Source organism: Mustelus asterias, chromosome 8 (genome assembly GCF_964213995.1).
Source record: "Mustelus asterias chromosome 8, sMusAst1.hap1.1, whole genome shotgun sequence".
Classification (NCBI taxonomy): Eukaryota; Metazoa; Chordata; class Chondrichthyes; order Carcharhiniformes; family Triakidae; genus Mustelus; species Mustelus asterias.
This window is the reverse complement of record NC_135808.1, coordinates 32,479,106-32,503,450: the sequence shown is the minus strand read 5'-3', so window position 1 is coordinate 32,503,450 and position 24,345 is coordinate 32,479,106. Positions and strand designations below refer to the sequence as shown.

General features: G+C 47.7%; 2 protein-coding genes across 4 annotated transcripts in view; both read right to left on the bottom strand.

The window, feature by feature from the left end:
• Window positions 1–24,345, bottom strand: part of LOC144496989 (class I histocompatibility antigen, F10 alpha chain-like) — a 38,728-nt gene that overhangs the window by 6,557 nt on the left and 7,826 nt on the right. For 2 of the 3 annotated variants that reach the window (XM_078217659.1, XM_078217660.1), the window contains exons 3-5: window positions 19,488–19,763; window positions 14,546–14,824; window positions 9,835–9,945 (exon numbers count right to left, since the gene is read on the bottom strand). In XM_078217659.1, the coding sequence (XP_078073785.1) occupies window positions 9,835–9,945; window positions 14,546–14,824; window positions 19,488–19,763 (666 nt within the window). The remainder of the gene's footprint in view (window positions 1–9,834; window positions 9,946–14,545; window positions 14,825–19,487; window positions 19,764–24,345) is intronic. The other variant, XM_078217661.1, reaches the window with a different exon arrangement.
• LOC144496991 (class I histocompatibility antigen, F10 alpha chain-like) overlaps window positions 6,164–24,345 on the bottom strand; it is a 201,056-nt gene continuing 182,874 nt past the window's right edge. Inside the window, exons 7-8 of the mRNA XM_078217663.1 lie at window positions 9,214–9,428; window positions 6,164–9,048 (exon numbers count right to left, since the gene is read on the bottom strand). Of these exons, the coding sequence (XP_078073789.1) occupies window positions 9,388–9,428 (41 nt within the window). The 3' untranslated portion in view covers window positions 6,164–9,048; window positions 9,214–9,387. The remainder of the gene's footprint in view (window positions 9,049–9,213; window positions 9,429–24,345) is intronic.

The following is a 24,345-nucleotide window of genomic DNA, read 5'->3' as shown; positions in this document are numbered from 1 at the left end:
GTGTTGTTAAACTTCTTACTGTGTTTACCCCAGTCCAACGCCGGCATCTCCACATCGGTCAAAAAAGACAGAGGGTAGCAGTGGAAGGATGCATTTCTGAATGGAGGGCTGTGACAAATGGTGTTCCTCAGGGATCAGTGTTGGGACCTTTGCTGTTTGTCTTGTATAAAAATGATTTATAGGAAAATGTAACTGGATTGATTAGTAACTTTGCGGACGACACAAAGGTTGGCGGATTTGCGGATAGCGATGAGGACCATCAGAGGATACAGCAGGATATAGTTCAGTTGGAGACCTGGGCGGAGAGATGGCAGATGGAGTTTAATCCAGACAAATGTGAGGTAATGCATTTTGGAAGGTCTAATACAGATAGGAAATATACAGTAAATGGCAGAACCCTTAATAGTATTGATCGGCAGAGGGATCTGGGTGTACAGATAGGTCACTGAAAGTGGCAATGCAGGTGGAGGAGGTAGTGAAGGAGACATACGGCATGCTTGACTTCATCAGCCGGGGTATTGAGTTTAAAAATTGGCAAGTCATGTTGCAGCTTTATAGAACCTTAGTTAGGCCGCACTTGGAATATAGTGTTCAATTCTGGTCGCCACACTACCAGCAGGATGTGGAGGCTTTGGAGAGGGTACAGAAAAGATTTACCAGGATGTTGCCTGGTGTGGAGGGCATTAGCTATGAAGAGACGTTGAAGAAACTTGGTTTGTTCTCACTGGAACGGCGGAGGTTAAGGGGCGCCCTGATAGAAGTCTACAAGATTATGAGAGGCATGGGCAGAGTGGATAGTCAGAAGCTTTTTCCCAGGGTGGAAGAGTCAATTACTAGGGGGCATAGGTTTAAGGTGTGAGGGGCAAGGTTTAAAAGATGTACGAGGCAGATTTTTTACACAGAGAGTGTAACACTGGGTGCCTGGAACCCGTTGCCGGGGGAGGTAGTGGAAGCGGATACGGTAGTGACTTTTAAGGGGCGTCTTGACAAATACATGAAAAGGATGGAAATAGAGGGATATGGTCCCCGGAAGGGTAGGGGGTTTTAGTTCAGTCAGGCAGCCTGGTCGGTACAGGCTTCGAGGGCCGAAGGGCCTGTTCCTGTGCTGTAATTTTCTTTGTGCTTTGTTCTCTTGCACTGAACCTTGTGTCATCTGTTACAGGAAATGATCCAGATGCATCAGACCCTTCGGGATTCGCCACCCCCCCCGCCCCACTCCACTCCTCCTAAGATGCACATGGCAGCTTGAAGAAAACATTGGAGGAAGTCCCCGGGGAAATCGCCAAGCTTAGCACTAGTCAATCGACACCAGCGCAGATACTGTCACCTCAGTGGGACAAGTTAGTGGTGAGGCTTCTGGGTCACTATCTGGTGGGCACGACACAGCCGTGGATCTACATCGGGTGAAGGCGGGAACATTGAGGGCTCGAGCACACGGAGTTCTTCCGGAGCTAAGGATGCATCTGGCCCCATGCCAAGTGCTAGGCCTCTGGGATCGATCATCTCGAAGCTGCTGGAGATGCATCAACAGAACTGGGCAATGGTGGAGGGGCTGTCAGCATCACTGCATCAACTGTGAGGCTTTTGGAGGAGTCCAACAGATTTCTGTCACAGGAGGTGGTACCGGCACAGTGTGGTACCCAGGCTAACACTGCAAGGGTCGCGTCCGCAGTGGGAAGCCTGGGGCAAGGATTGGTTGCCATGGTTGACAGGGTGCAGGCCATCCTGGAGACACAGCCATGGCTGCGGGCATCAAACTTAGTCCAGTCTCAGGGGGCATCGCTGAGGGCTGGCAAACCATGGGGCAGACGTTGTTGGGATTCCAGGACTGGCAGAGCCAGGTGATGCCAAGGCTTCTGGAGATGACTCCAGCTGTCCCACCGTCCCATGGAGTGTCCCCGGTACATATGGGCACACTGAGGGAGGAGGAAGACTTGGAGCCCATGCTGGGGCCTTCCAGCCAGGAGAGACCAGACATCCCGAGACCTTCTGATTCCACCCCCTCCCTTCCTGACACCGGAGCATGTCACGGGCAGCAGGGTGAACAGGGTGGCACGGCTACATCAGTGTCATCCACAAGTCAGCCGGGAACCTCCAGGTCTCGGCCCTCAAGGGGACACCCACCAAGGGCATCACAGGCCACGGGGTGTGGAATGCAGTCGGGCGCCTCCCCGTCCAATGTGCATCCTGAGGGGTCACCCAGGTGCAGTCATAGGCCTTGTAAAATTCAGAAGTTCTCGTGTCATCAGGAGGGCAGAAGTTAAGGTCTGCACCAGTCAGAAAAAGGACACGAGACCCTGTTTAGAATGAGATACACTTGTTATATTGCACAATTAAATATCATCCCTTCATGTTATTTGCACTGTTAGTTTCACCAAGAAATATGATTGCCCCCACAGCTGTGACTAATCTTTCTGTGATTCCTGCCCCACAGGGGTGACCCTATCCTGACCGCACGCAAAGAGGCGCAGAACGTCATGCTGTGTGACAGAGGCCCTTCGGCCAGTAGGCACAGACGGCCTGCCCTGGTATCTCCAGCACCCATCGCACCCTGTGCCAACTGCCCCCCCCCAACCCCCCCTCCCCCCCGCCCCTTCCCCCACTCCCCCCCTCCCACCCGCCCCTCCCTCCCCAACAGGGCTTTGTTCCCCCCCTTAACCCCACACAGCCCATTGCCTGCACGTTTATGTCCGAGACCCACACTCAGACGTGTGCCCAGGTGCCAGTGTGGATAGAGAGGGCAGGTAGGATTCAGACTTGTGTGGCACCAGGGCAGCATCACAGTTTGCCACATAGCGAGTCATCATCACCCTCCTGCCTGGACCAAGGACTCGCTAGCATGCCCAGCCCTCTCCCATCACCTTGGTGTGATGCCATTTGGACCCTTGTCCCCCAGCAGCCATCCCGACAGCCTGAGCTGGTCCTCAAAGAGCCCGGGGATGTCCGAACTCCGGAGGATGTAGCTGTTGTGCCCACTCCCTGGGTGTTGTGCACAGATGTGCATGATATTCAGCCTGTGGTCACGGACAATCTGCACATTCAGGGAGTGGAACCCCTTCCTATTGATGAAGCGCAGTCCCTGATCATGCAGTGTCCGCTGGACAATGTGAGTGCCACCTACAGCCCTCTGCACATGGGGCAGTCCAGTGATGGTGGCGAAGCCTGCAGTCCGGGCTTCCTGTTGGGCCTGGCCCATGTTGAAGTGGATGTAATTGGCTGGACGCCTGGAAGGACCTGGTGGTGTAGAGGTTGAGGGCACCGTGACCTTCACTGCCAACGGGAATGGGTGTCCTCCTGTCCCTCGAGTTGCCAGGTCTGAGGACCTGAAACAGGTGCCGCACTGTCTCCTTACTTAGACGGAGCCTGCGGCAACATGTGGCTTCCATCATCCCTGTGAAGGATCTGCAAGTCCTGTACGCCCTGAGCCTCCACCTTCCCCTGCCCCCCCTCCCCTGTGGGAGGATGCACTGCCATGTCCTGGCCCTGACCGGCAGCCCCCTGCACTCCTGCTGTGGCTTCTGGCTCTGTTTGGCCTTGAGTGGCCGGACATCTCCCTCCTCCTCCCTCCTCAGTGGCCGCTGCAATGATGGCCATTTCTATCACTGCCAATCCAAAATCCATATCTACACTGCGCAGGGGGGGGGAGGGGGGGAGGGGGGGGGGGCGCAAGTTGTATAGTGACAGGGAGATAGAAATATTTAGTACAGTTATCCACCCCAGGCCCCCCACCCCCTCCCAGTAACCAGCATCCCCATGAGGCTGGGCGCTGGCAACTCAACACGGTGCTATGAATCATCTGAATGGGTCGCCTACCATTGACATCCTGGCCACAGCAGGCAGGGAGGGCATAGGGTTGGGTTTGCCAGGCTGCCCATTGCGGACCCTTGAGGCATGGGCATGGGTGCTATCACCGCAGTGCCTTCCAGGTACGTGTTGCATTTCAGACAGTCGGGGTAGGGGCAGCCTCGTGACTATCACGGGATAGGTTCCCATTTCAGTGCAGAGTCCATGCAGTGTGAGGAGCCGTGTTAACACCGGCACAGCCCCTGTGCTTGGAGCAGCAGCTGACAGAGCTGCGGTCTGTTACTGTTAGTGGGGCCTGGGATACAAGGTCTGGGGTCAGCCACAGAGCCCGTCCAGCAGACAGAAAGCAGAACAATCAGGTGGATATTTGTGGGTTGGTGGTGAACATCATGTGGCACCCTTCGGGGGTCTCTGTGTAGCCAGGGGCAACGTGTGCACCATGAACCTGCTGCAAGTGGCGGCTCCCAGCACTGGTCCCCCACAGGGGAGGTGGTGGTGTAGTGACATTGTCGCTGGACTAATCCAGAGACCCAGGGGAATACTCTGGGTACCTGGGTTCAAATCCCACCAAGGCAGATGGTGAAAATTGAATTCAATAGAAGTCTGAAATTAAAAATCTAATGGTGACCACGAAACTATTATCTATTGTCGCAAATACCCATCTTGTTCACCAGTGTCCTTCAGGGAAGGAAATCTGCCGTCCTTACCTGGTCTGGCCTACATGTGACTCCAGACCCACAGCAATGTGGTCGAGTCTTAAATGCTCTCAGGAATGGGTAATAAATGCTGGCCCAGCCAGTGACACCCACATCCCATGAACGATTAAGAAAGACCCCCAGCACCCAGGCAAACCCCCCCACCCCACCCAGCAACATTGCAGCACCCGAGTATCCCGTGCCCCCTCCCCCTGAACTCCGGGGGCTGCCGCTCAATGGGACTTACCTCCTCACTCTCCTTCGCGACTGCTGCGCCAGGCCCAGACTTTTATAAACCATCTGTGATTCACGCTGGAGTGACGTCACGCTGGAGAGGAGGGAAAGGTACGGGAGGGGGAAAAGGGCCGAGCCAAACTCTAATGATATGGAAACCTATCCAAATGCGTGGAAATTGACATCCCGCCGGAAAAAATGGCCCGGGAGAATCCTGAATCCCGACGCCAGGCACAAATTCGATTGTTCGGCTCACGTCCTATTTCCCTGCCCCACTCCACCAACCAACCAGTGCAGCAGAGTGGAAAGATCACAGCACCAAGGACCTGGGTTCGATTCCCGGCTTGGGTCACTGTCTGTGTGGAGTTTGCATGTTCTCCCCGTGTGTGCGTGGGTTTCCTCCGGGTGCTCCGGTTTCCTCCCACAGTCCAAAATCTGCGGGTTAGTGGATGGCCATGGTAAATTGCCCCTTAGTGTCAGGGGTACTAGCTCGGGTAAATGCATGGGGTTATGGGGATAGGGCCTGGGTGGGGTTGTGATCGGTGCAGACATGATGGACCAAATGGCCTCCTTCTGCACTGTAGGGATTCTATGATTCCACGAGGGGGATGGACAATCCAGAGCAGGATCTCCACTGTCCTTCACAGAGCTTTTTAATCCCCCTTTATACAGACTCACGAGCATACCCTCAGTTTGGAAAAGTCTAGGAATCACCAGGCAGGAATATTCCAATTTAAATTTCACTCCTAGCTGTGGCTGCCTGGAAACACTCTCACCTCTGACTCAGAATGTTCTGGATTGAAGCTCCCATTCCAGAGACTGGGCTGCACACGCAGTGTATTACTGACAGAGTGCTGCACTGTTAGAGGATCAGTCCTGAGGGAGAACTTTCCTCCCCAGATTAATGTAATATATCCCGGGACAGAGCAGGGAGATCATAAACTGGATCAGTACTGATCCCTGAGACAACATCATTCATGTAGATTGTCTAATCAGAGGAACATTGCTGTTTGTGGGATCTTGCTGTGCACACAATTAGCTGCTGAGTTTCTTGCACCATAACAGTGAGGACACTAGAAAAAAATATTTCATTGGCTGGAAAGAGCTTTGGTGCATCCTGAGGTTGTGAAAGGTCAAAATCTTTCTGTGTCTGCTTTCTCTCTCTCACCTTTTGTAAAAATACACTGGTAACTTTGGAATCTAACAGCACTGCTCCCAAATCAAGGGACGGATTTTAATTTGTTCTCTGTTTCTGATATTTTATCTTTTCCTCTCTGGTGAGAATGAGCACAGAGTATTTGGTTAATAAATCTCCCGTTATCTACAGCTCTGCCTGTCAATCTTTAATGGTTCCGTATCTCCCACAGTCACTCATTTACTGTTAATATATTTCTATAAACTTTTACTATTAGCCTTTATATGACCTGAACTTTTTCCCCACGTCCCTTATCGCAACCCTCAATTTAATCTTCCTGTTCCTCTGTTGTTCCCTCTGTTTCTGGATCTTTCCATTTTAATTGCTCCAAGTTTCTCTGATCTGGGTGTTTTGAACATACAAACGTGGAGCAGGAGTAGGCCATTCGGCCCCTCGAGTCTGCTCTGCCATTCTGTGGCTGATGTGATTGTGGTCTGAACTCTACTTTCCTCTCTATCTCCCCTGTCAGTCATGATGTTATCTAACAGTTATATCTGACAGATACATAACAGCGTCTGAGCAAATATTGTAAGGAATAATCATTAAGACAACATATATTGGAAGGAATAATTATTAGGACAAGTAGGAGATAATAATTAACATAGAAGAGATAATCACTACTTAAGAAGCTCTCATATATCACATATCTTATTAAGCATATACTTGTACCCTTTTAAGTGCACAATACCTTACCAGGTCAGTACACATGGATACTCACATAAATGAACATAAAGGCTAAAAGAAGTCAAGCAAACACACAGAAGCTGAAAGTAATTTCTTAAATAAACGTGAGAAAGTAAAAAGACTTGGATGCCCTACAATGGTTGAACAAACAACAACCTTGGCTGATTAGACAATAAACTTCAGATAAGAAGGCAAGATGTAACCACAATGATATCATAGCACATTCATTAGTGACCAATCAGAAAGAAGGCAGATAACGTAGGTCTAGTAAACCATGGTGGCTAACGAAAAGTGGCCTTGGGGTCTGCAACAAAAAATACCTTGACTGTAAGATAAGAATGATGAAATATGAAGCTAAATGTGTATAAAAAAGACTGTGAGAGCACTGGTTTTTTGGATTCATCTGGAAATCCCGGCTTTATTGAAATGTATTAGCTAATAAAGCCTTGCTGCCTGGAAGATCAAGACTCAGACTCTCTATTCTGATTGATGAACTCTTCTTGCCGTCCACGGGGAACCACGGCAAAGCTGGCGCTTGCGAGCAGGGCAGAGTTGAGGTCGTCCGGTGACTCAACCCCGGAGGGATCGAGGGAGACGGTGGTCCGACCGGAACCGAGAAATCCCCAGCCGGCCTTCTGTCAACAAGGTAAGCAGACTTGCATGCATGTAAATCCTTGTTGTCAGAAAGGGGTTTTCGAGGCCTGGCGCACCAGGTTCTCCACTGGTCCTGGATCTCACCTGCCCAAAAGATAACCTGCATTGGTAAAGTTAAAATTGTGTAAAATATTGAGAGACTGAGTCTGATCGGAAGGGTAAATTTTGCATGTAAAAAGCACGCTTTAGTTTTATGTACTATATTGTCCACGAATGGGTAAAAAGTGAGACGCTACAAAAACCGAACGCTAATTGATGCAATTAGGTTAGTCGAGCGGTTTGGAGCGGGCTTCCAAGTTACGACTTGCCCAAGGAGAGTAAGTGTAGGCAAGCCTGCCAGTCCAAACCTACCCAGGACCTCGGAGAGAGAGACGTCAGCCGAGAGGAAGGAGAGATCTAGGAGAGATTGGTCTCCTACCTGATATAGTAATTAAGGACCTACGTTGATCGCCGGAAGAAGAGAGGGGATAGGTAGTGAAATAAAGTAAAGGGGCTACAAGGAGAAGCCTGAAAAGGTTGATCTGGAATAGCGGTGTAAGCAGCTGTTGGTAAATGTGGAGTGTAAAGCAGGATCACGACAGTGATGAATCACGTAGGAATATTGCAGTAATAGATTTCTTAAGTAGTGGTGTTAACACACATTTTTTTAGAGAAGATCTAGTAAAAATAGTTGGAGGAGGTTTTAGGGAGTGGTATGAGGGTGAGAGAAATGCCCTGCTAAGAAGAATAACTGAAGTAGTTAATTTGGAGGAAGTGAATAAGGAGTGGCCATACGTAAATTGGGACGAAATAATATACAAAAATTGGACGAGTGAAGCAGTAGAAGAAACATTGACAGAATTAATAGAAGAAATCAGACCAAGTAAGGCTCTGTTGGAAATCAGTGAGCAAGTGGAGGCATATTATCCACTAGCAGAAGAAAAAGGATTATCACCAGGAGAGGGAAGAACAGGGAAGCAGTTTAGCCCACCGCCCTTTATACCAATCTTACCCTTGTAACTGTCCAAATGCTTTTTAAAAGACAAAATTGTACCTGCCTCTGCTACTTCTGGCAGCTGGTTCCAGCCACTCACCACCCTCTGTGTGAAAACATTGCTTCTCTCAACCCTTTTGTATCTTTCCCCTCTCACCTTAAACTTTTGCCCTCTAGTTTTAGACTCCCTTACTTTTACGAAAAGGTGTTGACTATCTACCTTATCTATGCCCCTCATTATTTTGTAGACCTCGATAAGATCACCCCGAAGCCTCCTACGCTCCAGTGAAAAAAGTCCTAGTCTATCTCGCGTCTCCTTGTCACTCAAACCATCAAATCCCAGTAAGTCCTATGGTCACACAGTAGTTAGCATTGGTGCCTCACAGCGCCAGGCAAAAGTGCATTTTTGAACACATCAAACATCTGTATAAGAGCAAAATGGACTGTTGTCTATCAATATAAAATCTGACATTCTGCAGTGTCTCATTACACTCAGAATTACAATTTGTATGAACAATATAAATTTCATAGCAATCGTTCACACTGAGAGATTTGACATGTTTTTCAGCCACTCCCTGGATCTATGATGGGAGGGTCTGAGTCAGAGGTCTTTCCCCATGGAGTGTCTCCAGTAGCTGCCCCAAGCTGTGTTGTGTCCCTCACCAGTATTCCTGGACCTTGCAATGCGACAATCTGAAACCCTCAGTCATGGAGAACCCTTTGCCCTGGAAGAGCTGAGAGTTTCAGGCTGATTTTCACTGAGTTGATGGTCCTCCAGCAGGAGACGGTGTTTATCTCAGTGTGTGCTCCTGGGAACAGCCTGTACAGCGCAGAGTCCCTGTATAAAGGAGCTGCCGGGATGAACACTCTGTGACTGTGTGGGAATTCAGCAGATCAACTTTCACTTTCCTTCATCTCACACAACATATAAAGTGAAGTGGAAAACTGCCCAGCACCAGAAAGGTGTTTCCAACATCCTGATTGTCTTCTCCATTACCGGACGTATCACAGAGTCTTTTATACTGAGTCCAAAATGTCTTGGTCAAAATCCGCGAACATTTAAAGATATTTAAAACTCTGAGCAATCAGAAAGTGAGAAAAGTGCACAAAATGTGAATGTATTTCATTCCCAACAATCTGTCCCTCAGTCACTGACTGGGAGCTGTTGTGTACGTCCCACTTGGTAAATCTGCAGAAGTAAAATAAATGTCAGTTAGAATGGGGAATAATCCATTCTCAGAGAGTGAGAACACAACAAGTGTGAGGGAATGGAGATTGTGTGAGAAATACTCATTCTCACACTCCCCTCCATCCTTACACTTTATGGAGATCCTGTAGATCTCTTCCATTCCATCCATATTCAGTAGGTGAGGATGTGAGTGTGTGCGGTGGCATTTATGATCAATATTACACCTGGTCTGGGCTGATCACACAAAGGAAGATCAGACAGGGAACAAGATGTGTTTATACGTGTGTATCTGTGTGTGGGAATTAAATCGGTTCATTCAACACAGTGTCCTGTACTCCCAGTACTGGAGATTCCCCACACTCACTCTGTCCCCTCAGTTCTACATTCCCCTCTCTCTGATTCTTACCTCTCCGTTGTCTTTTCCAGATGATTATTCCAAATATAACAGCCAGTGCTGGGATTACTGATCCGATTATAATACCAAGATGGGAGCGTCCCTCACTGTTTCCCAGGATTTCTGAAACACATTTGAATAATATGAGGATTGTCTCTCTGTTCCCGGATCCATTCCCGGTTCTGTGTTCATTGGGGACAATTTGAACTGAAGCCGCCCCAACCCAAATGGGATTGGTTGAAGCTTTGCTTTGACACTGGCCCCATGGTGGATAAGGGAGTGTCGATGGACCTGCTCCAGATGGACTTCCAGAAGGTCATTGATCACGTTCCACACAAGAGATTCTTGACAATAATCAGAGTGTTTGGAATTAGAGGGAATCTTTGACACGGGGTGAAAATTGGTTGGGAGGGAGGAGACAGGGAATGGTGAGAATTGGAATATGCTCCCATTGGCAGGAGGTGATCATTCCCCAAGGATCGGTACTGGGGCCACAGCTTTTCACCATCCATATTAATGACTTGGTTGAAGGAACACAGAGTTGTGTATCCAAGTTTACAGATGGCACTGAATTAGAAGACACAGTGAAAGGACATTAACAGATTAAATGAATGAATTCCGTCTGCCATAGATTTCCCTACTGTGGGGAAGTATGGGATCATCCACATTAAATCTAATGAAGAAACATGAAATTACTTAACAGGGCAGTGGAAATCTGGAACTGTCTCTATAAAAGGCTGTGGATGGCAGGGTTTATTCAAATGTTCCAGGCTGGGGAGGTGGAGAGGTTTTTGTTGGGTCGGGAGGGATGGTATGGTAGTGGGGTAGGGTAACAAAGCAAAAGGATACAGTAGCATTGCAAAGCAGCTATTTAGGTAATGATACCAAGACTGTGACAGGAAGGGACACAGTGAACAAACATTAAAAAAAGCAGCAAATTGAGTCAAAGGGGGAAAAGTGATAGAGGCAAAATGAATGGCTCTTTACCTAAATGTACCTAGTATCTGGCAAAAAGTCAGTGAATTAACAGCACAAATTGAGGTTAATGTGTATGATCTGATAGCCATTACAGAGACATGGTTACAAGGAGAGCAAAGTTGGAAATAAATATTGAGGGTTATGTGACTTTTTGTACAGACAGGCAGGAAGGAAAGGGTGGAGAGGGAGCTTTGTTGGTGCGAGATGGAATAAGTATAATAGCAAGAAATGGTCTTGGATCAGAAGATGTAGAATCCATATGGGTGCATTTACGAAGTAACAAGGGGTTAAGTGTTGCCCCTAACAGTAGCTATACTGCAGGACGGTGAATAAATCAGGAGATAATGAGGGCATGTAAAAAAGGCAGTATATTACTCATGGGTGACTTGGATCTTCATGTTGATTGGGAAAATCAGTTTGGCAGAGGTAACCGTGAAGAAGAATTCATAGCATGTATTTGGGAGTTTCCTGGAACAATATGCTGTGGATGCAAGCGGGGATCAGGATATTTTGGATCTGGTCATGTGTAATGAGGCAGGTTTAGTAAACAATCTCAGAATTAAAGATCCCCTGGAAACAGTGACCATAACATGACAGAATTTAGCATTCAGTTTGAGAGTGAGAAACTTGGATCAGAAACAATTATGCTAAACTTCAAATGGTAATTACAAAGGAATGAAGGTAGAGTTGGCTGGAGTGGAATGGGAAAGGAGTTTAGCAAAAAAGACAGTTGATCAACAATGGCACTTGCTTCTGAAAAAAGTTCATAATGGACAACAACAATATATCCCAGTGAGGAAGAAGGATTCCAGGAAGGGAATAAATCAACCATGGTTATCCAAAGAAGTTACATATAGTATTTGAATTGAAAGAAAAAACTTAAAATGTGGTAACGGTTGGTGGTAATTTAGAGAATTGGTAAAGTTTTAAAATCCAACAAAAGATGACCAAAGATAATATAAAGAGGGAGAAGATAAACTCTGAGTGTAAACTCGCAAGAAATATAAAAATGGATAGTAAGAGTGTCTTTAAGTATATAAAGAGTAAGACAGAGGCCAAAGTGAACATGGGCCCCTTAGAGAATGAGACTGGGGAAATAATTCTATGATCTATAATAATAGGGAACCAGGAAATGGCAGAAGAGTTAAATGAATACTTTGTGTTGGTATTCACGACGGAAGACACTAATAACATTCCAAAAATACGAAATCATCAAGGCGAAATGCTGGAGAAGGGAGTGGGGGAAGAGGTGAGAAGCGCTAGAGAAAAACTACGAGGGAAATTAATGGGGCTAAAGTCAGATAAATCCCATGGACCTGATGAATTGTATCCCAGGATATTAAATGATATAGCTGCAGAGATAATACGCTTCCAAGAATCTTTAAATTCTGGAATGTCCCAGAGGATTGGAAAACTGCCAATTATTCAAAAAGGGAGGGAGACAAAGTAAGCCTTAGCCTAACGTTAGAAAAATGTTCGCAGCCAATATAAAAGATATAATAGCAAAGCATTTAGAAATACATAATATAATCAAGCAGAGTCAGCCCAGCTTCATGAAGGGGAAATCATACCCAACAAATTTATTAAAATTCGTTGAGGTGGTGACCAGCGAGAAAGATAAAGGGAAACCGATAGATGTAACATACTTGGATTCCAAAATGTGTTCAATAAGGTACTGCACAGAAGGCTACTTGATAAGAGCCTATGCTGTTGGAAGTAGTATATTAACATGGATAGAGGATTGGCAAATGATAGACGGCAGAGTTGGGATAAGAGGGGCATTTTTAGGATGGCAACCTGTAACTGGTGGATTACCACAGGGATTAATGCTGGGACCACAATTATTTACAGTGTAGATCAATAACTCTGATGAGGGAAGTGAATGTACTATTGCCAAGGTTGCGGATGACACAAAAATAGGTGGGGAGGCAAGTGGTGAGGATGACACAAAGGGCCCTGTTTTACCATTTTGATTCTAAGTGCTGGACGGACTTGAAACTGGGAGTGTTTCAGATCCGACTTTTAGACCCGTTCTCAGGTGTCCCCATACACACTCTGCCTGCAAAAGTATCAGTGATTCCGAATGACCCTACACAAGCCTGTGGGCGGGACTTAACGCGCCCGAAACCCTGCAGCTCCGATCGGAGCCTCCAACTGCGCGGGCGCAGAAAGAAAATGATGGAATGCTGCTCACCTGCCACATCCCTCCTGGGCCGGATAATGCCTCCCTCTGGCCCTCACAAACATTGCCCCACCCTCCCAACATTACTGACCCCCTTATCCCCACACTCAGACCAATCGCGGGCCCTTCCCCCTTCCCCCCCCCCCCACAGATCTCAGGCAGAGTGGCAGCAGACCCCCCCTTCTGCCTCACTGATCTCAGGCAAAGTGGCAGCGCCCCCCCCCCCCCCCCCCCCACCGATCTCAAGCAGAGAGCCGACAGACCCACCTTCTCCCCCCACCCCCCGACCAATCTCAAACAGAGAGCCGTCGGACGCTCCGCGGTTACCTCCTCACTCACTGGAGCACCCGAATCAGACTTTTGTGGAGCATGTCTGTTTTGCGCGATTCTGGATGAGCGAACGTGGTGGTAAAAGGGGAAGTGCCTGTAAGGTTGGGCATGCAGCCCATTAAGTCAATTTAAATGCATGCAAATGCATTTTCGGGTCTTGGTAAAGGGGAAACTGGCGCGGAGACGGGCGCGGATCACATGACTCGCCTCATGCCCGACTTTACCAAGTTTTCGTGCCTGAAAACGGGTGCAACATGATGGTGAAATCGGGCCCAAAGAGTGTACAGAGGGATATGGACTAGTTCGGTGAATGTGAAAAAAATTGGCAGACAGAAAATAATGCAGGAAAATGTGAAGTTATGCACTTTGGTAAGAAGAATAAAAGAGCTGAATATTATTTAAATAGAGAAAGACTGCAGAAATCTGCAGCACAGAGGAATTTAGGGGTCCTCGTACATAAATCACAAAAAGCTAGTAAAGAAGTTCAGCAAGTAATAGGGTAAGCAAATGGAATGTTGGTCTCTATTTCAAAGGAAATGGAATATTAAAAATACGGAAGTCTTGCTAAAACTACACTAGGCTCTCGTTAGTGGCACGGTGGCAAAGTGGTTCATGCTGCTGCCTCACAGCGCCAGGGAGCTGGGTTCAATTCCGGTCTCGGGTCACTGTCTATTTGGAGTTTACACATTCTCCCCGTGTCTGCGTGGGTTTCCTCTGGGTGCTCAGGTTTCCTCCCACAGCCCAAAGATGTGCAGGTTATGTGGATTGGCTAAATTGACCCGAGTGTCAGGGGATTAGCAGGTTAAGTATGTGGGGTTACGCGAATAGGGCCTGGTGGGATTGTGGTCGGTGCAGACTCGATGGAGCAAATGGCCGCCTTCTGCACTGTAGGGATTCTTTGAACCTCATTCTGTTAGATTATACCTGGAATATTGTGGGCAGTTTTCATCCCGTTATGGAGGCATTGAAGGCAGTTCAGAGAAGCTTCACTTGGTTAATCCCAGGAATGGAGATATTTTCTAATGAGGAGAGGTTGAGACAGTTAGATTTTTAATCAGTAAGGGAATCTAGGGTTATGGGGATCAGGTGGAAAAATGGAGTTGAGGATTTCCATATCAGATCAGTCATGATATCATTGAATAGCACAGCAGACTCAATGGGCCAAATGGCCTATGCTGCGACTACACCTTGTGGTCTTATAGCAGCGAAGACGAATCCAGTACAGTTCCTTACCCGACTGATGGAGCTTGGGCTCTGCCAGGCTGCTGTGTTCAATTTGACAGGAGTATTGATCCTCATCCCCAGCATTTATTTCAATCTCTTTCTGGATCTGATGGGTCCCATCGTGGTTCGGTCGAACCCCCGAGGATAGTGTCTCAGACATTACCTCTCCATTCCTTAGCCAGGTCACCTCGATGTCTGCAGGATAAAAGCCAGTAACCAGGCAGGAGAGAGTGAGCGACTTGTACTGACTATTGGGTTCACTTCTGGAGATGAAGACGTCAGGCTGAACTGTAATGGGAAAGGGTGAAAACACAAACAATAAACCCACACTGAATGGAATGGGAGAACGGTTCAATGAGCTGTATTTGGAGGCAGGCAGGGCAGAAACAGAGAGGTCCGCTCAGTTCGCATGCTACTTCAGATCCACCATTCAATCATCAAGACCGCCAGTTTGTGTCTGCCTCGCAGGAACTGTGCCAATTGGCAGTGTGAATGGGGTCTCTGTAGGAACTGTGCCAATTGGCAGTGTGAAGGGTCTCTGCAGGAACTGTGCCAATTGGCAGTGTGAAGGGTCTCTGTAGGAACTGTGCCAATTGGCCGTGTGAATGGGGTCTCCGCAGGAACTGTGCCAATTGGCAGTGTGAAGGGTCTCTGTAGGAACTGTGCCAATTGGCCGTGTGAATGGGGTCTCTGCAGGAATCATGCTAATTCTCAGTGTGAAAGGGGTCTCTGCAGGAACTGTGCCAATTGGCAGTGTGAAAATGGTCTCTGCAGGAACTGCGCCAATTGGCAGTGTGAAGGGGGTCTCTGCAGGAACTGCGCCAGTTGGCAGTGTGAAGGGGGTCTCTGCAGGAACTGTGCCAATTGGCAGTGTGAAAATGGTCTCTGCAGGAACTGCGCCAATTGGCAGTGTGAAAATGGTCTCTGCAGGAACTGCGCCAATTGGCAGTGTGAAGGGGGTCTCTGCAGGAACTGCGCCAGTTGGCAGTGTGAAGGGGGTCTCTGCAGGAACTGCGCCAATTGGCAGTGTAAAGCGTCTCTGCAGGAGCTGTGCCAATTGACAATGTGAAGGGTCTCTGCAGGAACTGTGCCAATTGGCAGTGTGAAGGGTCTCTTCAGGAACTGTGCCAATTGGCAGTGTGAAGGGGGTCTGTGCAGGAACTGTGCCAATTGGCAGTGCGAAGGGGGTCTCTGCAGGAACTGTGCCAGTTGGCAGTGTGAAGGGGGTCTGTGCAGGAACTGTGCCAATTGGCAGTGTGAAAGGGGGTCTCTGCAGGAACTGTGCCAATTGGCAGTGCGAAGGGGGTCTGTGCAGGAACTGTGCCAATTGGCAGTGTGAAGGGTCTCTTCAGGAACTGTGCCAATTGGCAGTGTGAAGGGGGTCTGTGCAGGAACTGTGCCAATTGGCAGTGCGAAGGGGGTCTCTGCAGGAACTGTGCCAGTTGGCAGTGTGAAGGGGGTCTGTGCAGGAACTGTGCCAATTGGCAGTGTGAAAGGGGGTCTCTGCAGGAACTGTGCCAATTGGCAGTGCGAAGGGGGTCTGTGCAGGAACTGTGCCAATTGGCAGTGTGAAGGGTCTCTTCAGGAACTGTGCCAATTGGCAGTGTGAAGGGTCTCTTCAGGAACTGTGCCAATTGGCAGTGTGAAGGGGGTCTGTGCAGGAACTGTGCCAATTGGCAGTGTGAAGGGGGTCTTTGCAGGAACTGTGCCAATTGGCAGTGCGAAGGGGGTCTCTGCAGGAACTGTGCCAGTTGGCAGTGTGAAGGGTCTCTGCAGGAACTGTGCCAATTGGCAGTGTGAAGGGGGTCTCTGCAGGAACTGTGCCAATTGGCAGTGTGAAGGGGGTCTCTGCAGGAACTGTGCCAATTGGCAGTGCGAAGGGGGTCTCTGCAGGAACTGTGCCAGTTGGCAGTGTGAAGGGGGTCTGTGCAGGAACTGTGCCAATTGGCAGTGTGAAGGGGGTCTGTGCAGGAACTGTGCCAATTGGCAGTGTGAAGGGGGTCTCTGCAGGAACTGTGCCAATTGGCAGTGCGAAGGGGGTCTCTGCAGGAACTGTGCCAGTTGGCAGTGTGAAGGGGGTCTGTGCAGGAACTGTGCCAATTGGCAGTGCGAAGGGGGTCTCTGCAGGAACTGTGCCAGTTGGCAGTGTGAAGGGGGTCTGTGCAGGAACTGTGCCAATTGGCAGTGTGAAGGGGGTCTGTGCAGGAACTGTGCCAATTGGCAGTGTGAAGGGGGTCTCTGCAGGAACTGTGCCAATTGGCTGTGTGAAGTGGGGTCTCTGCAGGAACTGTGCCAATTGGCTGTGTGAAGGGGGTCTCTGCAGGAACTGTGCCAATTGGCAGTGTGAAGGGGGTCTCTGCAGGAACTGTGCCAATTGGCAGTGTGAAGGGGGTCTCTGCAGGAACTGTGCCAATTGGCTGTGTGAAGGGGGTCTCAGCACCCAATTGGGAATCTAGACAGGGATCTCGTGGAGCTAACAGGGAGATGGTCATGACTACAAATTGAAGATCCCCCTGCTCTCTGAATTAGTTTTAGAAACAGCTCAAGAAAGTCAATAAATTATCTAAAAAGCTCAGAGACACAGTCCCTTCACCACCAGAATCTGCTGTTACATTCAACTACACTGCTGGGGGCAGGGACTTTCTCTAAACCTTGTGCTGCCTCTTTAAACCTGCCCTAAAGCAGTTATAGAATCATAGAAATAGAATCATAGAAACCCTACAGTGCAGAAGGAGGCCATTCGGCCCATCGAGTCTGCACCGACCACAATCCCACCCTGGCCCTACCCCCACATATTTTACCCACTAATCCCTCTAACCTACACATCCCTTGACTCTAAGGGGCAATTTTTTAACCTGGCCAATCAACCTAACCCGCACATCTTTGGACTGTGGGAGGAAACCGGAGCACCCGGAGGAAACCCACACAGACACAAGGAGAATGTGCAAACTCCACACAGACAGTGACCCGAGCCGGGAATCGAACCCGGGACCCTGGAGCTGTGAAGCAGCAGTGCTAACCACTGTGCTACCGTGCCGCCCATTAGATCCATAGACTTTTACAGCACAGAGGGGCCATTCAGCCCATCATGTTCATGTGGGTCCACAAAGATCTGACTGCACTAATTCCATTTTCCAGCACTTGTCCAATAGCCCTGGAGGTTACGGCAGAGCAAGTGAATATCTAAATACTTCTGAAATGTTTGGTGAATATCTGACTGTAGGCAGTGAGTTCCACACTCCCACAACCTCTGAGTGAAAAGGTTTCTCCTCAACTCCCCTCTTAGACTTCTACTTCTATGTCCCTGGTTATTGACCCCTCCACTGATGGAAAAAGTCATCCCTTTCCACCCTATGTCCCTCATCATCCTAAACACTTCTATCAGGTCCCCTCTTCACTGCTCCAAGGAAAACAGTCCCAGCCTATCCAATCTTTCCTCATAGCGGAGACCCTCCAGCCCAGGCAGCATCTCTGCACCCTCCCCAGTGTAATCAAACCCTTCCTATAATATGGTGGCCAGAGCTACACACACTTTTCTGGTTGTGGCCTAACAGTGTTTTCTAAAGGTCCAGCATGACCTCTCTACTCTTGTATTCTGTGTCTCAGCCAATAAAGGCAAGTATCCCATTTGCCTTCTTAACCACCAGATCTATCTGTCCTGCTACCTTCGGGGATTTGTGGATCTGCATTCCAAGGTCTCTCTGATCCTCAGTACTTTCCAGGACCTTACCATTCATGGTATGCCTTTTCCTTGTTAACCCTCCCCATCTCACACTTTCCCAGGTTGAATTCCATTTGCCGCTGTTCTGTCCACCTGACCAGTCTATTGCTACCCTCCTGCAGTCTACATCTATCCTCCTATTTGCTATTTACCATCCTAACGATTTTCCTGTCATTCACAAACTTCTTGTTCAAACCCACTATATTTAAGACCAAGTCATTCATGTATGCCAGAAATAGCAAGTGCCCCACCCGCAGCCCTGTGGGACTCCACTGGAAACGGACTTCCAGTCACAGAAACATCCCTCACCTTCTGCTTCCTGCATCTCAGTCAATGTTGGATCCAATGTTTGGATCCAATGCGCCACTCTGCGTTGGAATCCATGGGCCCTTACTTTCTTGATCTATCTGTCATGAGGGATCTTATCAAAAGCCTCGATAAAGACCATATAGACCACAACAAACGTATTGCCCTCATCAAGACTCCTGGTTACCTCCTCAGAAAAGCTGATTAAATTTGTCAAACACAACCTTCCCTTAACAAGTCCATGCTGACTCTCGCTGATCATTCTGTGTCTATTCAAGTGCAGATATATTCTATCCCCCACAATTCTTTCCAGTAACTTCTCCACCACCGAGGTTAGGCTGACTGAAATTTCCTGGTCTATCCCTATCTCCCTTTTTTTTTGATAATGGGACAATGTTAGTTTTCCTCCAGTCCTCTGGCACCTCACCTCTGTCCAGAGAGGATTTGAAAATTAGTGGCAGTGCCCCTGATATCTGCACCATTCCCCCTTCAACAGCCTGCGACAAATCTCAGCTGGGTCTGCGGGTTTATCCACTTTAAAGGCTGCTAAACGTACCAAGACGTCCTCTCTCTAATATTCCACAGTGCTCTGTCCTGATATCTACGCTCACATTGTCCTTTCCCATTGTGAAGAATGATGAGAGTATTCACTGAGCACAGACCCAGCTCAGTCCCAAAGGTCCCTCTCCCCAATGTCTGAACATTGCTGTGGGCAACAAACAGATACATACAATTTCCTCTGTCACAAGCAGCCATTTCCATGTGCAGTGATATCTCACTCATGGTGTGACAACCCCAGATTCCCCAACCTCTGTGATCACACTACATTTAGGTACATTTGGGACTGGGCTCAGGCTGGGGATGTCTCAGTAATTCAGACATACATCACTAAAGTCAGATCAAAAATGAGACTCAATGAGATACCTTTCCGTTCAAAATGTTCCTTTCCAGCTTGTAAATATCTTTTCAAATACTGCACACAATGTACTTCCAAAGTCCTTTTCCAGTGCTTGTTCCAGGATTCATTCAGATCCCATTTCTCTTTAGTCTTCACTGCGAAGTGATTGGTTGCGACCCATCTCATTCTGTCTGGCTCTAAACTAATATAGTCCTTTCCATCAAATCCAAACCGCATCGATCTCTTAATGGAGCCGTCTTCAGTGACCTCAACAATCATAATCAACTGGAAAGTGTGAATTCCTGTCAGAGATTGATAATTAATGATCTATCATTAATGGAAAATCACTAACAATCAGATCAGAGCGAAAAGGGATCTAGTATCAGATAGAAATGGGGATTAGAGTCACAGTGTGATCAGAGGGGATCAGGGATCTAGTATCAGAAATGGGGATTAGAGTCACAGTGTGATCAGGGGGGATCAGGGATCTTGTATCAGAAATGGGGATTTGAGTCGCAATATGATCTGAGGGGATGGGGATCTAGAATCAGGTAGAAATGGGGATTAGAGTCACAGTGTGATCAGAGGGGATCAGGGATCTGGTATCAAATAGAATGGGGATTTAAGTCACAGTATGATCAGAGGGGATCAGAGATCTAGTATCAGACAGAAATGGGGGTGAGAGTCACAGTGTGATCAGAGGGGATCAGGGATCTAGTATCAGATATAAATGGGGATTAGAGTCGCAATGTAATTAGAGGGGATCAGTGATTTAGTATAGAAATGGGGATTAGAGTCACTGTGATCAGAGTAATTTGGAGATCTAGTATCAGAAATGGACATTTGAGTCGCAGTGTAATCAGAGGGGATCAGGGATCTAGTATCAGGTTGAAATGGGGATTAGAGTCACAGTGTGATCAGAGGGCATCAGAGATATAGTATCAGATAGAAATGGGGATTTGAGTCGCAGTGTGATCAGAGGGGATCAGGGATCTAGTATCAGATTGAGATGGGGAATAGAGTCACAGTGTGATCAGAGGGGAACAGGGATCTGGTATTAGATATAAATGGGGATTAGAGTCACAGTGTGTTCATGGGGCATCTGGTGTAAAATAGAAATGGGGATTCAAGTCACAGTGTGATTCGAGGGGAAAGGGATCTCGTATCAGATAGAAATGGGGATTAGAGTCGCAGTGTGATCAGAGCAGATCAGGGATCTAGTATCAGATATAAATGGGATTATAGTCACTGTGTGATCAGAGGGGATCAGGGATCTAGTATCAGATAGAAATGGGGGTTAGAGTCACAGTATGATCAGAGGATAAAGGGATCTGGTCTCAGATAGATATGGGGATTAGAGTCATGGTGTCATCAGAGGGGATCGGGGATCTAGTATCAGATTGAAATGGAGATTAGAGTCGTAGAGGTTTCCAGCATGGAAACAGACCCTTCGGCCCAACTTGTCCCTGCCGCCCTTTTTTTAAAGCCGTAAACTAGTCCCAATTGCCCGCATTTGGCCCATATCCCTCTATACCCATCTTACCCATGTAACTGTCTAAATGCTTTTTAAAAGGTTAGAAAAATGTACCCACCTCCACTACTACCTCTGGCAGCTGGTTCCAGCCACTCATCACCCTCGGTGTGAAACAATTGCCCCTCTGAACCCTTTTGTATCTCTCCCCTCTCACCTTAAACCTATGCCCTCTAGTTTTAGACTCCCCTACCTCTGGGAAATGATATTGACTATCACCTTGTCTATGCCCCTCATTATTTTATAGACATCTATAAGTTCACCCCTCAGCCTTCTACGCTCCAGAGAAAAAAGTCCCAGTCTGTCAAGCTTCTCCTTATAACTCAAACCATCAAGTCCCGGTAGCATCCTAGTAAATCTTTTCTGCACTCTTTCTAGTTTAATAATATATTTTCTATAATCGGGTGACCAGAACTGTACACAGTGTTCCAAGTGCGGCCTTACCAATATCTTGTACAACTTCAACAAGATGTCCCAACTCCTGTATTCAATGTTCTGACCAATAAAACCAAGCGTGCCGAATGCCGCCTTCACCACTCTGTCCACTTGTGACTTCACTTTCAAGGAGCTATGAACCTGTACCCCTAGATCTCTTTGCTCTGTAACTCTCCCCCAACGCCCTACAATTAATTGAGTAAGTCCTGCCCTGGTTCAATCTCCCAAAATGCATCACCTCGCATTTGTCTAAATTAAACTCCATCTGCCATTTGTCAGCCCACTGGTCCAATTGATCAAGATCCCGTTGCAATCTGAGATGACCTTCTTCGCTGTCCACTATGCCACCAATCTTGGTGTCATCTGCAAACTTACTAACCATGCCTCCTATATTCTCATCCAAATCATTAATATAAATGACAAATAACAGTGGACCCAGCACTGATCCCTGAGGCACACCGCTGGTCACAGGCCTCCAGTTTGAAAAACAATCCTCTACAACTACCCTCTGGCTGCTGTCGTCAAGCCAATTTTGGATCCATTTAGCTACCTCACCTGGGTCCTGTGAGATTTAACCTTACCATGCGGTACCTTGTCAAAGGCCTTTCTAAAGTCCATGTAGACAACATCAACTGCCCTGCCCTCATCTACCTTCTTGGTTACCCCTTCAAAAAACTCAATCAAATTTGTGAGACATGATTTTCCACTCACAAAGCCATGCTGACTGTCTCTAATCAGTCCTTGCGTCTCTAAATGTCTGTAAATCCTGTCTCTCAAAATACCTTCCAGCAACCTCCCCACCATAAATGTGAGGTTCACTAGCCTGTAATTCCCAGGCTTTTCCCTGCAGCCCTTTTTAAACAAAGGCACAACATTTGCCACCCTCCAATCTTCAGGCACCTCACCTGTGGCTATCGATAATTCAAAAATCTCTGCTAGGGGACCCACAATTTCCTCCCTAGCCTCCCACAATGTCCTGGGATACACTTCATCAAGTCCCGGGGATTTATCTACCTTGATGCGCTTTAAGACTTCCAACACCTCCTTCTGTGTAATATGTACACTCCTCAAGACATCACTATTTATTTCCCCAAGTTCCATAACATCCATGCTTTTCTCAACAGTAAATACTGATGAGAAATATTCATTTAGGATCTCAATAATCCATCTCTTGTGGATACGCACATAGATGACCTTGTTGACCCTTAAGAGGCCCTACTTGTTACCCTTTTGCCCTTTATGTATTTGCAGGAGCACTTTGGATTTTCCTTTGCCTCAGTCACAGTGTGATCAGAGGGGATCAGGGATCTGGTATCAGATAGAAATGGGGATTAGAGTCAGTGTGATCAGAGAGGATCGGAGATCTAGTATCAGATTGAAATGGGGATTAGAGTCACAGTGTGATCAGAGGGGATCGGATATCTAGTATCAGGTAGAAATGGGGATCTGAGTCACAGTGTGATCAGAGGGGATCAGGGATCCAGTATCAGATTGAGATGGGGATTTGAGTCGCAGTGTGATTAGAGAGGATTGGGGATCTAGTATCAGAAAGCATTCTGAAAGGAGAGGGTGAACAGCCAGAGGTTGTGGTACATATTGGTACTAATGATATAGGCAGGAAGAGTGAGGAGGTCCTGCAGCAGCAGTTTTGGGAGTTAGGTAGAAAGTTAAAAAGCAGGACCTCTAGGATTGTAATCTCAGGATTACTCCCAGTGCCACGTGCTAGTGAGGCGAGGAATAGGAAGATAGTGCAGCTTAACACGTGGCTAAACAGCTGGTGTAGGAGGGAGGGTTTCAGATATCTGGACCATTGGGGTCTCTTCCAGGGCAGGTGGGACCTGTACAAGAAGGACAGGTTGCATCTAAACTGGAAGGGCATAAATATTCTAGCTGGAAGGTTTGCTGGTGTCACACGGGAGGATTTAAACTAGTTTGGCAGGGGGGGTGGGAACCAAAGCAAAGGTGAATTAACTGAAGGGGAACCAGAGAGTAGGGCCAGTAAGACTCAGAGAAGCAGCAGGCACGATGGAGTTGCTAATCAAAGAGGGTCTGGTGGACTGAAGTGCATTTGTTTCAATGCGTGAAGTGTAACAGGTAAGGCAGATGAACTTAGAGCTTGGATTAGTACGAGGAACTATGATGTTGTTGCCATTACAGAGACTTGGTTAAGGGAAGGACAGGATTGGCAGCTTAACATTCCAGGATATAGATATTTCAGGCGGGATAGAGGGGGAGGTAAAAGGGGTGGGGGAGTTGCACTACTGGTTAAGGAGAATATCACAGCTGTATTGCGGGAGGACACTCAGAGGGCTCATACAGTGAGGCAATATGGGTAGAGCTCAGGAATAGGAAGGGTGTAGTCACAATGTTGGGGGTTTACTATAGGCTGCCCAGCGGGAGATAGAGGAACAGATATGTAGGCAGATTTTGGCAAGGTGTAAAAGTAACAGGGTTGTTGTGATGGGAGATTTTAACTTCCCCTATATTGACTGGGACTCACTTGGTGCTCAGTGCGTGGATGGGGCAGAGTTTGTAAGGAGCATCCAGGAGGGCTTCTTGAAACAGTATGTAGATAGTCCAACTAGGGAAGGGGCCATACTGGACCTGGTATTGGGGAATGAGCCCGGTCAGGTGGTTGATGTTTCAGTCGGGGAGCAGTTCGGGAGCAGTGACCACAATTCAGTAAGCTTTAAGGTACTGATGGATAAAGATAAGTGTAGTCCTCAAGTGAAGGTGCTAAATTGGGGGAAGGCTAATTGCAACAATATTAGGCAGGAACTGAAGAATGTAGATTGGGGGCAGATGTTTGAGGGCAAATCAACATCTGGCATGTGGGAGGCTTTCAAGTGTACGTAGATAGGGATTCAGGACCGGCACATTCCTGAAAGGACGAAGGATAGGTCTGGCAAGTTTTGGGA